Raw genomic sequence first — 15,750 nt, 5'->3', positions numbered from 1 at the left:
GAAAAAAAGCAGATCACAGACATGACACAAAACTAAAGTCATTTCAAATGGCAACTTTCTGGCTTTAAGAAACACTATAAGAAATCAGGAAAAAAAATTGTGGCAGTCAGTAACGGTTACTTTTTTAGACCAAGCAGAGGGAAAAAAATATGGAATCACTCAATTCTGAGGAAAAAAATTATGGAATCATGAAAAACAAAAGAACGCTCCAACACATCACTAGTATTTTGTTGCACCACCTCTGGCTTTTATAACAGCTTGCAGTCTCTGAGGCATGGACTTAATGAGTGACAAACAGTACTCTTCATCAGTCTGGCTCCAACTTTCTCTGATTGCTGTTGCCAGATCAGCTTTGCAGGTTGGAGCCTTGTCATGGACCATTTTCTTCAACTTCCACCAAAGATTTTCAATTGGATTAAGATCTGGACTATTTGCAGGCCACAACATTGACTCTATGTGTCTTTTTGCAAGGAATGTTTTCACAGTTTTTGCTCTATGGCGGGATGCATTATCATCTTGAAAAATGATTTCATCATCCCCAAACATCCTTTCAATTGATGGGATAAGAAAAGTGTCCAAAATATCAACGTAAACGTGTGCATTTATTGATGATGTAATGACAGCCATCTCCCCAGTGCCTTTAACTGACATGCAGCCCCATATCATCAATGACTGTGGAAATTTACATGTTCTCTTCAGGCAGTCATCTTTATAAATCTCATTGGAACAGCACCAAACAAAAGTTCCAGCATCATTACCTTGCCCAATGCAGATTTGAGATTCATCACTGAATATGACTTTCATCCAGTCATCCACAGTCCACGATTGCTTACCCTTAGCCCATTGTAACCTTGTTTTTTTCTGTTTAGGTGTTAATGATGGCTTTCGTTTAGCTTTTCTGTATATAAATCCCATTTCCTTTAGGCGGTTTCTTACAGTTCAGACACAGACGTTGACTCCAGTTTCCTCCCATTCGTTCCTCATTTGTTTTGTTGTGCATTTTCGATTTTTGAGACATATTGCTTTAAGTTTTCTGTCTTGACTCTTTGATGTCTTCCTTGGTCTACCAGTATGTTTGCCTTTAACAACCTTCCCATGTTATTTGTATTTTGTCCAGAGTTTAGACACAGCTGACTGTGAACAACCAACATCTTTTGCAACACTGCATGATGATTTACCCTCTTTTAAGAGTTTGATAATCCTCTCCTTTGTTTCAATTGACATCTCTCATGTTGGAGCCATGATTCATGTCAGTCCACTTGGTGCAACAGCTCTCCAAGGTGTGATCACTCCTTTTTAGATGCAGACTAACGAGCAGATCTGATTTGATGCAGGTGTTAGTTTTGGGGATGAAAATTTACAGGGTGATTCCATAATTTATTCCCCAGAATTGAGTGAGTCCATATTTTTTTCCCTCTGCTTGGTCTAAAAAAGTAACCGTTACTGACTGCCACAATTTTTTTTCCTGATTTCTTATAGTGTTTCTTAAAGCCAGAAAGTTGCCATTTGAAATGACTTTAGTTTTGTGTCATGTCTGTGATCTGCTTTTTTTCGACAAAATTAAACAACTGAATGAACATCCTCTGAGGCCAGTGATTCCATAATTATTGCCAGGGGTTGTATAATCTTGATCAGCTTTACTTGAAATCTGTTAAGTAGGCAAAACTAACCACCTTTTACACCTTATCCAGTGTACAAAAATCAACCATATTTTAACTACTTCATCCCAGTTATATGAGCATTCAATATGGAAAGTAGGAAGACGATAGTATTTATTGTCTTTGAGTTATCATCTTAACAAGCTGAAAAGTTTTATTTCATCAACAGATCTATTTCAGAATTCTCCCTCAAAATACTCTATCTTTTTCCCTGGACACCAACTCACACTCAAATACACATACAAAATTGATTAATGTGCACTTATTTCCAGTGTTGTGGAAAGTAACTTTGACAAGTTACTTTTTTAGTTACTTTTTTAGTTGCTTTATACAGGTGCTTTATGCAATTACTTCATTAGCAGCTTTATGCAATTACTTTATTAGAATCTGCAGAAAACTTGCAACTAATAAGTAATGTAACTAATAAGGTAACGAGTAATCTAACTTGGTACATTCAGCAGCTGCCGACAAGGTGTCCGCAGCTGCTAATGAAGTAAATCTAAGAAGTAACTGTAAAATATAACTGTATAGATTAACTAATGAAGTAACTTTCCAAAGTTACTTTCCCCAACACTACTTATTTCTCAGTATCTTAACTCCACACTTTAAAATGTTGGAGTGCCAGCAACTGTGACCTTGACAGTTTTATCTAAAACTATTCACAATAATTACACACAATCTGTCTATATAGCGACAGCAGAATAAAACTAAGGAAAAACTGACAAGTGTAATCTGCTAGAAAAGAAGAAAAGAAAGAACGGCAACCGTATGTGTACATACGTAAACAAAATTCATGTTGAAAATGAAGAACTCCTTATCTTTGCGAGTGTGTACATTCACGTGCAAAGTGTCCATTCTTCCCACACTTCCAACATGTCAATTTCCTCTTTATCTCATGCCCACAGGATTTGCCTCTGGCCGTTCTGCGGCGCTGACCTTTGCCCTTTCCTACAAAATACACTTCTTCCTCACACATCATTATGACTGCTCCGGCAGGTTTAAAAACTGCTGTGTTTGGTGCAAAAGCATGGTCTGGTGTATTTTTCACTCCACATCTCTCTTGCCTTTTTGTAAAATCACTGGTGTTCTCTTTTATGGTATCGAATGACTTTGTTGTGGAGTTTAACTGTAATTTTCCAGAGAAGTTAACTGTCTCTCACCACATTTTTAAGTGTTCAGGTGATGCTGGATCTTTTGTCTCCATGTACCTAACATGATTTGACTGTGTGTCATGTTTACTGTGAGAACAACAACTGTTACCCATTTTAGCTGTTCGTGGGGTTATCGCATAGGGAGATCTAAACGAACAGACTGTTCTTTTTTTTCACTGTTTGGTCACCGATCAGTCTGAAAAGTGTCACCACTTCGACCTCTGAGAGGTGGGTGACCTTGCTTAGGGCTTCTTTCCAGACTCGTAGGTTCACAAACAGGTGTGGTGCGTATAGAACACTTACAACCTACTTCACAGACAGGGCTTCGTTTCTGCCAGTGGGTTAAAACTGGTGACAGGCCCCCGTGATTCAGTTGCGTACATCCTCAGTCATAAAAAAACACACATTCACACAAACACTTTCACACCACTGCGCTTTAGCTGTTATCACGTTTTAAGTCCGCTGTTATCATGCTTTCTGCTCCAACCGGTTTTTATATCAGAATTTATATAATATATAATATATCAGAATTTTACGGCTCGCCCACCGAAGGTTTCACCAACCTAACACTGTACAGTTTTTACGCGCTGTTCCGGACCCAAAAGTGGTCTTTTAGTTGTCTCTTGCTTTATTAATTGCCAATTGTAACCACTGCCGGCTCAATCTGGAGCCAACAGCCACATCAGGTTGACACAGCGGGAAATGCAGCGTGAGCACGTGGCTCCGTAACAGATGGTCTTTAACCACTGCGCCACCTGACTTTTCTCTTTCTCTCTCAGAGAGTAAAATTTAACGCTTTACAGCCAGGCTTTTGCCTCAAACCTTACAGTGTTTAAGGCAAGAGACAAACCAAGAAAGACATTACGGGGAGGTTTTTCCCCTCACGGTGGTCCCGGCCACACACACACACACATGCATGTAAAAAAATTCAGTTCTCACCCTTTATCACACTCTGTCACCACCACTGAAGTCCGTATGCCTTCACCCTGGTAAGCGTCGACCCGTTAGGGAGGAGACCCGCCCCCCGGAAAAGGGTCTGCAGGAACTGGTTCCTTCACCGCGGCCGCGGACTTCCACAGCGTTCTCCGTCACAGGCCGACGAGTTTCCGGTCTATTGGCATCTGGCTCGAAGGACCAAGATGTCAGGGTTGTTCAGAGTTGGACCTGGAAAGAACAACCCAGTTTACACACACACACACACACACACACACACACACAAAATGATCACGCAAGAGACACTGAAGTTCTTTTCCTGATCAGGAGTGGACAAACGAGAAGCTCCTTCACAAAGAACTGTTGTCTGCTCTGAAGGCCCCGCCCATTTGCTTCTTCTTTTTATTGAATATAGTTACATACAGCATATAGGAGTGACAATATCACAAAACAATGGAAAGACACAAAGTCTGGTCTCACATTGATATGAAAACTGTTATGGCTTTGAGCCCTCAGTCTCCTAAGCTTCCCATAATAATGTCCAGCCCTGAACCAGTGTTCTGGTTACAGTGCTCTTTCCTCAAGGCTGAACCGTTAATTAAAGGTGCACATCTGCGCTAAGCAAAAACATGACCCTAGCAAAACAGTCTGCACATTCTAGCAAAAACAGTCTGCACATTGACTAAGCCAAAGATCATCTGCTCACTTTCTCGTGTGGCAGTTTTAATGATTACTTGAACAGTGATTGCTTTGACAATGAGTAATTATTTAAAGGAATAATGGTACATGAACTCTCACACATGCATACATGTATATATGAAAAATAGAGAACAGAATCAAAGACACAATCACAGAGAGTACATCAAAGTAAAGACATTAATATTTGATAATATATATTGACAATATAGAGAAAGCCCTGTCAGTGTGATATTGTAATTATTATTTTTGTTGTTATTACAACCTGTCATGACTGGGTGTGACATGGCAAAGAAAGTGGTAGGGCACACAATGCAGACTCACAGGCTGAAGCGTGGAGGTAAAAAATAGGCTTTATCAAAAAACAGGCAATGGTTTGGTACACAAAAAGGCAGTCAGCGAGGCGGCAGTACAGACAAGCAAGAGGCAGATTCGTTGTTCAGTACACAAGCAGGGGTCAGGTTCACGGCGTGGCGGAGATCGAGTCAAACAAGCAAGGTCAAAAAACAAGGCAAACAGACTGTGACAAAGAAGGTGAGGATGTGACACATGATCAACAAACTAGCAGGGAAGTGAGGGACTGTGAGAGCTTAAATACCAGGGGAGTAATCAGGGCGTGATGTAAAACAGGTGTGGGAAGGTTCAGGAAGGGGAGTGGCCAGACAAGACAGGTGGGTGTGACAGACAAAACAACTCAGAGCCAGAGACACACCCACATCCAACAGAGACAAAGAAGAAGAACTGAATACCACAAACTGATGTGCTCATGTGACAGGACCCAGAAACTAAAAGGCAGAGACTTAACTAAGGCAGAACTCACCAAATGGACATACAAGAGTAACAAATACAACCTATGATCAAACAGATACGTGTAATACTAACAATCTAGTGATGAACGGAACAGATAACTACAGAATAAAAGGTGATACAATAACTGATAAAGTGGCAAGCAGACTAATGACTAACTAGAAAAAAGATGATTGACAGAGAATGAAATACACAACCAAAGGAACATAACCAGGAGAAAACACAAGATAATCAATAACCAAAACCAGGGACTAAAGCATAATACACTAAATGTGATAAAACTAAACTGAGACCTAAGTAACTAAAGGAACCATGAGTGAAAGAATACAAATGCACAACAATGAGCAATACAAAAAAACAAACTACAAATTGGACAAGAACAAAGACAAAACTAAATACATGGCAACCAGGTGATACAAAGAAAATAAATGAAACAAAACTAATCATAAACAGAACATAACAAGATGAGAAGACTCAAGACAGAGATAAACAGAAACCACAGACAGAATAATCAAATCCAGCAGTGAGGCAATCTGAGGAAGACATGACCAGGACCCTGAATGGGCCAAATCCTGACACAACCCCAAATTAGGAAAAAGTATGGAAAATGCTAATTAAAAACTGTGATTCCTACATTTATTCACTCACTCTCTCGCTTTTCTTCAACCACTTATCTGGAACCAGGTCATGGGGCAATAGCTCTACCAGGGACCCCAAACTTCTCTTTCCCGGTCCACATTAACCCCCTCTGACTGGGGGAACCTGAGGCGTGTGGAGATATAATCTGTCCACCTAGTCTTGGTTCTTCCCCGTTATCTCCTACCAGCTGGACGTGCCTGGAACACCTCCCTAGGGAGGCACCCAGGTGGCATCCTTACCAGATGCCCAAACCATCTCAGCTGGCTCCTTTCAATGTGAAGGAGCAGCGGCTCTACTCTGAGCTCCCCACGGATGACCGATCTTATCACCTTATCTCTAAGGGAGACACCAGCCACCCTCGTGAGGAAACAAATTTCAGCTGCTTACCCACAATCTAGTTCTTTCGGTCATACCCAACCCTCATGACCATAGGTGAGAGTAGGAATGAAGACTGACTGGTAGATCGAGAGCTTCACCTTTTGGCTCAGTTCCCTTTTCGTCACAACAATACAATAGAGTGAATGTAAACCTGTCCATGCTGCACCGATTCTCCAGCCAATCTCATGCTCCATTGTCCCCTCACTCATGAACAAGACCCCGAGGTACTTGAACTCTTTCACTTGTGGCAAGACCTCATTCCCTACCTGGAGTAGGCAATACATCAGTTTCCTGCTGAGAACCATGACCTCAGATTTAGAGGTACTCATCCCAGCCGCTTCACACTCAGCTGCGAACTGACCCAGTGAGTGTTGGAGGTCACAGAACGATGAAGCCAACAGGACCACATCATCTGCAAAAAGCAGTGATGAGACCCTAAGCCCACCAAACTGGAAACCACTACGCCTTGATATCCTGCCCATGAAGATCACAAACAGGATTGGTGACAAGGCGCAGCCCTGGCAGAGGCCCCTCCCCCACCGGAAACAAATCCGAATTACTGCTGAGGACCCGAACACAGCTCTCCCTTTGTGAGTACAGAGATTGGATGGCCCTGAGAAGGGACCCCAGAGTTGAGCCTGGTGCTAGAGAACAACTCAAATTATTGCAGAGAATAACCACACGGAAACACTGAATTTCTTTCCTAATCAGGGAGAGCCAGCATGACCTCTTGTCACTGTCCGTCAGTTAGCTCTGAAGGGCCCGCCCACTCTGCTCCTGAATTTATTTACACACAGACATATTATAAAACAATATACAAGGCACAGCTGCGTTTCTTCAGTCAATTCATATTTATATCACTTTGCACCTGGAGGCGCCTTGTGGTCTTGCTCAGACAGATAGTAATTGTTCTTCAAATTGAAACATTACAGCGCCAGCCTCGAACTAGTGTACAGGCTGTGTTATTCTCTGTTCAAGGCCGAAATATTAATCTGTGCTCGACAAAAACATAGCTCTAGCAAAACAGTCTGCGCATTCATTCACCAACAAATGTTACTTTTCTCATGGGAGCAGTTGTAATGATTACTTCAACAGTTCAGTGTATATTTCTGCTTTGACAGTGAGTGATTATTTAGAAGAATAATAGTGCATGAACTCTTACACATGCATATATGTATATATGAAAAATAGAGAACAGAATCAAAAACAAGATCAAAGGCAGTTCATCAAAGTAAAGGCATTAACAATCAAAGTAAAGACAAAGACATTAATATTTGATAATAATATTGACAATATATAGAAAACTCTATCAATACTCCTGCAGCACCTCCCACAGTATCTGATCATATGCCTTCTCCAAGTCCACAAAACATATGTAGCCCGGATGGACATACTCCCAGGCACCCTCTAGGATCCTTGTGAGAGTTGGCAGTTGTTCCATGAACAGGATGGAACCCACATTGTTCCTTCTGGACAAGTTTAACATAATGCATGGGGGTGGGGGGTTCCACAGTGCCATTTGGGAATGAAAGTGCTTAATAAAGAGTTCCCAAAATAATCCCTTGCCCATGTGGGTATAACAGCTATTGATGAATGATGATTCTTGATGCAGTGTTGTCTGGGGGATCAGAGAAAACAAGTCTACAGCTTAGGCTTGCGCCCTTGCTCTTTACACACTGAAATTCCTCCTTGAATCATTTACGGTAATGATATTTTGCACTGTAGAGGGAGAAATGTGCAAATCCCTTCCAATCTTTCTTTGAAAACATCGTTTTTCAACATTTCAATAATTTGTATTTTCCTTACTAACCCATCTTTTAATAATAATAATAATTATAATTATTATTATTATTATTATACATTCTCCAGATGGCTCAGTTAGATGAGAGGCTGGATGGTGCTGCTGATGGTGAGGAAGGAATACATGTTCTCCCAATGTTCATGTTGGTTCTTTGGGTGCCCTGGCTTCCCCCATTTCCAAAGACATGCAGATTAGGTGAATTGGGAACATGGAATTGACCATTGGGGTGAATGAGTTTGTCTGTCTATATGTGGCTCTGCGATAGAGTGGCATCCTATCGAGGGTGTACTCTGCATCATGTCTGATGTTTCCGAGATTGATGAAATGCAGAGAATCACATGTACATAGTGTAAAATATGTTGCAGAGGGAAAACATATTTGGAGGTGGAGGGTTCAGTCGCTATGCTCCAATCAGTTCCTATGCCCATGATTCCGATAATAATATTCTTTCTGCTTTCTTGTCTTTCCACAGTTTTAAGAGTCATGGAGGAAACTTCTCTTCCAAACCTGAACTTGACCATTTGGACGACTCTGTCGCCTCTCAATACCACAGCTGACATCAACACCACAGAAAAACCCTTCAGCGTGTTTGAAGGCTGTGAACATCAGGTCGAGGGCATTCTCTTTGACTTGGCGGTACAGTGCTTCAACTTGTTTGTGGGACTACCCACCAACTGCTTCGTCCTTGCTGTCCTCATCCGCAATTGCAAGCAGCCTTCCACATCAGACATATTTCTGGGCTGCTTGGCATTTATGGATGCATACTTCAGCACCATGCCACCCTTAAGTTTTCTCAACTTCTACCTCTGGCACAGTAAGGAGGTGTGGTCCGCCCTCAAGTTCTCCTATGGTGTGAAAGACACCAGTGGTCCACTATTTCTCTCCTGCATCTGCCTGGACCGCTTCCTGGCTGTGGTCTTTCCAATTGCATTCGGGAAGCTTAAACACATTAAGTACAGGCTGAGCCTGTCAGTGGTGGTCCTCTGTCTCACCTTCGCCTACTCATCAGCCAAAGTTGTCGGAGGCCTCCCCAACTTTGAGAAGGTGTTCACCATCGAGATCCTTGCAACATTTTCTTGGATGGTTGTTTGTAACTTAAGCATCCTGTGGGTGCTGAAGAAATCCCACAGGGCAGGGAAGGACGAAATGCACCCCATGAAGAAGAAGGCCTTCAAAATGGTTTTGTCTATCCTTTGCATCATTATAGTCAACTACCTGCCACCTGTTGCGCTCTTCCCATTTCAAGATCACTACACCCCGGATGTGTTCCGCTGCTATGTGCAGCCTGTAGGCTTTTCCTTCCTCAACATCAGCAGCACCATCCAGCCCCTTATCTACCTAAGCCGTCTGGAGAAGCTGCCCTTCATCCCGGACAACTGCATTAAGAGGTGTCTCACCTGTAATATCACAAAGAACAAAACTCCACCTCCACAAAAGACATCTTCACAGACTTAGGAGGATCAAAAATATACTGATGCTGCTTCTATAAGTTGTGCGAGAGTAGGAGATACATTATGCTGTAAATCTGTGAAATGTGGTTTCACATGTATTTTGGTCACTAATGTTAGCTGTTTTTTTTTCTAATAAATGTGTTAAAAGTCTGGGCTCTGTCTTCCACCTTTTGCAAAATCCACATATTCTCATTCCCAACTTGTCAAATTTTGGTGCAAAACCATTTTTTTTAACGTAAATATGTGACAAGTTGGGTAGCACCTTTGCATCACTAACACTAACCTTAACCCTTATGACCATAACCACAACCATAACCCAAACATAGATGAATGTTCCTTGATGATGTGGAAGGCAAGCAGATAGTCCTGAGAGAAGTGAAGCTGCTGGAACAACAACAAAAAATACTATTTCCTGAAGCATCAGTATATGATGCAAAGAGGCTTCCTGACTCATCACATAATGATACAAAGAGGCACCAACCAGACGTCAAAATATGACGATTTGGGAGTGAGAATGTGTTGGCAAAGTTGTGCACAGCGCAGTCCAAGTGTCACTGCTATTGTCCAGTCAATGCATTTGCCTTTCCAGCCCACATCATGTAATTAACAAACATAATTGCACTCGTTTGTCCACCCACGGGTGTGTTGGTCTAAAAATGAGGTGGAGTCAGGCACAGTGCCCATGCATTGCTATCATGCAGCAGCAGAAAGTGACTGCACCAGAGACCAACAAAAACCTGGTCTGAGGTCATGCACAGAGATTCCCTGGTGATACATAAATGATACATTATTTATTAGTGCACTCTGCTTGTACAGACAGGCATACACATTAGCAGCAACAACAACAACAACAAAAAAACAACAAAACTGATTTGACATCTATTCCATTCCATTCCATGGGGCGTGTCAGCAGAGTATTCACGGTTTTAGAGTATCCCAAAATCCTTTGCGCACTGGGGAGAGAGGCTTGATCATGGCTCAGTTTAATGCTAACTTTAACATTGAAAATACCATAGACACGCTAACGCATTAGCATCGGTCCCGTTTTTTAAAGTTATAAAATACATCTATCAACTGTTTCAGAAGACCATAACAGGTCGGTTTAACATACTAAAAGTCAATATTACTCACAGACATATGCTCTTTAGGGTTTTAGCTGGGAAAAATTAAATAAAATAAAGAACCAACGAAGCAGCAGATCGAAGATCAAAGCACCGCTTCACTGGTTCAAGGTTCAAAGCAAAGCTGTGCTGCAGAAACAGTTGATTATACAGACCTGCTGCAGGGTCTGTAATCATTGTAGAGAAATGATCATTTTCCTGACAAACACCCCCCAAAAACAACGGCCACTCTAAAGGACCGATAAGAGAATCATTAAGCAAAAAGGCTATTGATGTCGATGAATCGAATCATTTCTTAAGGATACCTGAAAAAAAAACAGTTCCTGGCACACAACCCAAACACATCAACCCTCATAGGGTTGATTGCTGTTATTATGTCACCCAACAAAAATTACCAACACCTGCCTTGCTTCAGAAAGCTTTAGATGATCATTTTCATGTATCTGCTCACAGCTAAGTAAATGCAGGCTGAGACCAGAATTATGTCACATGTGCAAAGACTTAAGGGTCCCTGAAATCAAAAATGAGTGGGTGTGAATTTGCAACAAAATGAACAGTCTATATTGAGCTCCGGAGCTGGCTCTACTAAATTATGGGGCATCTTGAGAGAGTGGAGGCACATCTGGTTTGGCGTAAGCCATGGGAAATCTTTTCTCAGCGACTGATGCGGCACCAATACAATCACCGACTTACTCCTGTAGCCTCTGTCACTGGCTGCACTCTGTCTGCGCTTTGTGAGATATGGAGATTTGGTGGCTAGGGAAGGAGGCAGTGGAGGGGGTGCTGTTGGAAGGGGGTGACTCAAATGGCTCACCTCAGGGACCTGTGGTGGATGACTGTTCTGACTCAGAATCATTTCCTCTCCTGAAAAACTTTCACTTCTGCATATCTAAACAGCAGTGCACCACCACCCGGTGGGCTTGTGTTTTAAGATGACCCTCTGATTGGTTTATTTCATGTTATGCCCAAAACGCTCCAATTATTTGCCCTACTTTGCATTTCAATTGCATGCTCGTAAATAGACAAGTGGACTTGGCCACTTTACACAACTGTAGATCATCAAGATAGAGCTCTTTATATCCATTTTCTTTCTGAACGCGTGTCAACTAGAAGAGCACTGTTTGGAATGCAGGCTTCCTCCATGGTAAAAATAGTCATCTCGCCATGTAAAATGGTTTGTCATCTTCCTTTGTTCAGGGAGATCTAGATGACGTCTATTAGATTAATCATGAGGGAGGAACATCAGCAGTAACACTCAGGCTGTGCCAACCAAGGTCCACAACTATGACTCACACACACACAGGTGCCTGATTGCTGAGGACAACAGTGACTGAACTCCTGGTAAACTTTGTGGAAACTTGGCCACAGCACTTTCCTATTAACCGGACCCAAAACATTTCTGTGACGTGGTGAGCGCCGCACCACACAGTACAAGTGGATGCTACCAAATCTGACCTGAGATCTGGGGAAATACATATAAAACTAATACTTATCCAATATTTTTGTTGCAAAAGACAGCTATAACAATTGTGACCCAACAAATCCATTGTTTGCTTGTTTACATATTCTAAAATTCTGGGACTTGGTCGAGTACATCACAATACAAATTATGTCTAAAGTTAAAAATAAACTGTTGCCACAAAATGTCCAGGATCTGTTTAAACTGAGGGACTCCAATTATAATTTGAGAGGAATTTTATTTTTTGAGAAATTAAGGATCTGAAATACTGCAAAAAGTCATCATGTTTTTCTTAAAGGTGGTAACATCTGGAATAACTATCCTGACAATATTAAAGTACTTGGTACTTTAGTAGGCTTTAAAAGACATTACAAGAATAATAAAATTGCTTGCTATAGTTTGAAGACTTAGGTTTATTGATTTTGTTATTGCTTTTGGGATTGTGTGTTGTACGCCATTGTTTGTCTGGTTGGGTTTTGTAAAATGAGTTCATTGACTAATTGTGCATGCTTTTTTTGGTATCCGTCATCATGGGTGTGTGTGTATATATATATATAAAATCCCAATTCCAGTGAAGTTGGGACGTTGTGTGAAATGTAAATAAAAACAGAATACAATGATTTGCAAATCCTCTTCAACCTATATTCAACTGAATACACCACAAAGACAAGAAATGTAATGTTAAAACTGACAAACTTTATTGTTTTTGTGCAAATATTTGCTCATTTTGAAATGGATGCCTGTAACACGTTTCAAAAAAGCTGGGACAGTGGTATGTTTACCACTGTGTTACATCACCTTTCCTTCTAAAAACACCACAAAGACAAGATATTTAAAGTTTAAACTGACTGACTTTTTTGTTTTTGTGCAAATATCTGGGACAGGGGCAACAATGCTCAAAGAACACGTTTGGAACATTCCACAGGTGAACAGGTTAATTGGAAACAGGTGAGTGTCATGATTGGGTATAAAAGGAGCATCCCCAAAAGGTTCAGCTGTTCACAAGCAAAGATGGGGTGAGGATCACCACTTTGTGAACTGTGTGAAAAAATAGTCCAACAGTTTAAGAACAATGTTTCTCAAAGTTCAAGTGCAAGGAATTTAGGGATTCCATAATCTACAGTCAATAATATAATCAGAAGATTCAGAGAATTTGGAGAACTTTCTACACGTAAGTGGCAAGGCCGAAAACCAACATTGAATGCCCGTGACCTTCGACCCCTCAAGCGGCAATGCATTAAAAACCGACATCATTGTGTCAAGGATCTTACTGCATGAGCTCAGGAACACTTCAGAAAACCATTGTCAGTTAACACAGTTCGTCGCTACATCTACAAGTGCAAAGCAAAAGCCATACATCAACAACATCCAGAAATGCTGTCACCTTCTCTGGGCCCAAGCTCATTTGAAATGGACAGACGCAAAGTGGAAAAGTGTGCTGTGGTCTGATGAGTCCATGTTTCAAATTGTTTTTTGAAATCATGGACGTCGTGTCCTCTGGACAAAAGAGGAAAAAGACCATCCAGATTGTTACCAGCTCAAAGTTCAAAAGCCAGCATCTGTGATGGTATGGGGGTGTGTTAGTGCCCATGGCATGGACAACTTACACATCTGTGATGGCACCATCAATGCTGAAAGGTACATCCAGGTTTTGGAGCAACACATGCTGCTATCCAAGCAACGTCTTTTTCAGGGACATCCCTGCGTATTTCAGCAAGACAATGCCAAGACACATTCTGCACGTGTTACAACAGCGTGGCTTCATAGTAAAATAGTGCGGGTACTAGACTGGCCTGCCTGCAGTCCAGACCTGTCGCCCATTGAAAATGTGTGGCGCATTATGAAGCGCAAAATACGACAATGGAGACCCCGGACTGTTGAACAATTGAAATCGTACAACAAGCAAGAATGGGAAAGAATTCCACCTTCAAAGCTTCAACAATTAGTGTCCTCAGTTCCCAAACGCTTATTGAGTGTTGTTAGAAGGAAAGGTGATGTAACACAGTGGTAAACATACCACTGTCCCAGCTTTTTTGAAACATGTTGCAGGCATCCATTTCAAAATGAGCAAATATTTGCACAAAAACAATAAAGTTTATCAGTTTGAACATTAACTATCTTGTCTTTGTGATGTATTCAACTGAATATAGTCTGAAGAGGATTGCAAATTCTGTTTTTATTTACATTTTACACATGTCCCAACTTCATTGGAATTGGGGTTGTATATGTGTGTGTGTGTGTGTGTGTGTGTGTGTGTGTGTGTGTGTGTGTGTGTGTGTGTGTGTGTGTGTGTGTGTGTGTGTGTGTGTGTGTGTGTGTGTGTGTGTGTGTGTGTGTGTGTGTGTGTATTTATGAAATTGTTTGTGTGCATGCATGTATATATTTCTTTTTTTTTTCTAGTAAGGGGTAGGTACAGTATTTATAAGCTTTGCTTCTGCCCTCACCCTTTCGGACACACAGGTTCACTGTAGAATTGTTTTGTTATAAGTTTTTTTTTGTCATTGTTGAATTGTGTGCCCAATAAATTAATTCATTCATTCAAATCTGCCCCCGCATACATTTGCTATATCCTTGCCTCTAGTGCAGACTGGAGCAAAAATGTTCAGATTATTTATTTATTTTGTAACAACAGTCCATATTTTGCCATTTTTGAAATATTAGAAAATGCTCTGGCCTGCTCCAGTGTAAAATCATTAGAAATCTGTTCTGGCATGTTCATATCAAAATTTAAAGATACACATTCCAATACTTAACCTCACCTTGCATTTTTTAACACGTTGATTTAAAATCCCCACCTTTGTTCAAATATAATGAATTAATAATGCTGTCAGTCCACAAACAGAACATGATTGGTTGAGGAAATAGTGAGGTACAAAGATGAACATCAAGAGTTTAATTTAATTTAAAATTTTAATTTACTTTAAAAGCTTGTTTTGTTCTAGAGACTCATTTAATCTGTTTAATACAAACAGTCATAGTAACATGTTCAGTGCAAGCTTTATTGCAATGAAATATTTGTTTGACTTTGGCGCCATCGTATGTACAGAGAACATGAAACAAAGCACAATATCCTTCGGAACTTCATGAAACTGTATCTTAAAGGAAAACTAATCACCAGTACACAGATGTACAACAGTGATGGAGTTAGAACCTTTTCCTTCATACTTCATACCTTTTCCTTCAGTGTCCTCTTCCCCGCATATATCCCTGATATCAATATGATAGGAACCTGTAATAACACTGTCTTCAATAATCAGCGTAAAGAAAGCATTAGAATGCAGAATTAACAGTTTTTCTGGGGATATTATGCTGTTTAGACTAAGACATCTACAGTCTACAGTCCCTGTGGGTCCATCCACGTGTGCTTGGACATTATGCCTTATCATTCATGCCTGGTCATTCATTCATTCATCTTCTACCGCTTAGTCCATTTAAGGGTCGCGGGGGGCTGGAGCCTATCCCAGCAGCCATAGAACGCGAGGCGGGGTACACCCAGGACAGGACACCAGTCTGTCGCAGGGCCACAAACAGACAAACAAACACAGACACACACACACACACACACACACACACACACACACACACACACACACACACACACACACACACACACACACACCTACGGACAATTTAAAGACTCCAATCCACCTAACCCG

General features: G+C 41.1%; 1 protein-coding gene across 1 annotated transcript; it reads left to right on the top strand.

Moving 5' to 3' along the window:
• The first annotated feature begins 8,544 nt into the window (after positions 1 to 8,544).
• LOC117528011 (G-protein coupled receptor 4-like) lies at positions 8,545 to 9,518 on the top strand. The gene has a single exon (XM_034190534.1). The coding sequence runs from the start codon at positions 8,547 to 8,549 to the stop codon at positions 9,516 to 9,518; it is 972 nt and encodes a 323-aa protein (XP_034046425.1). The 5' UTR covers positions 8,545 to 8,546.
• The last annotated feature ends 6,232 nt before the right edge of the window (positions 9,519 to 15,750 follow it).

The sequence above is a fragment of the Thalassophryne amazonica genome, chromosome 16 (genome assembly GCF_902500255.1).
Source record: "Thalassophryne amazonica chromosome 16, fThaAma1.1, whole genome shotgun sequence".
In the NCBI taxonomy this organism is placed as follows: Eukaryota; Metazoa; Chordata; class Actinopteri; order Batrachoidiformes; family Batrachoididae; genus Thalassophryne; species Thalassophryne amazonica.
This window is presented reverse-complemented; position numbering and strand designations above follow the sequence as displayed.

Excerpts from the sequence above, each read along its gene's own strand:
- LOC117528011 (XM_034190534.1), top strand. The coding sequence starts at position 8,547 with ATGGAGGAAACTTCTCTTCCAAACCTGAACTTGACCATTTGGACGACT.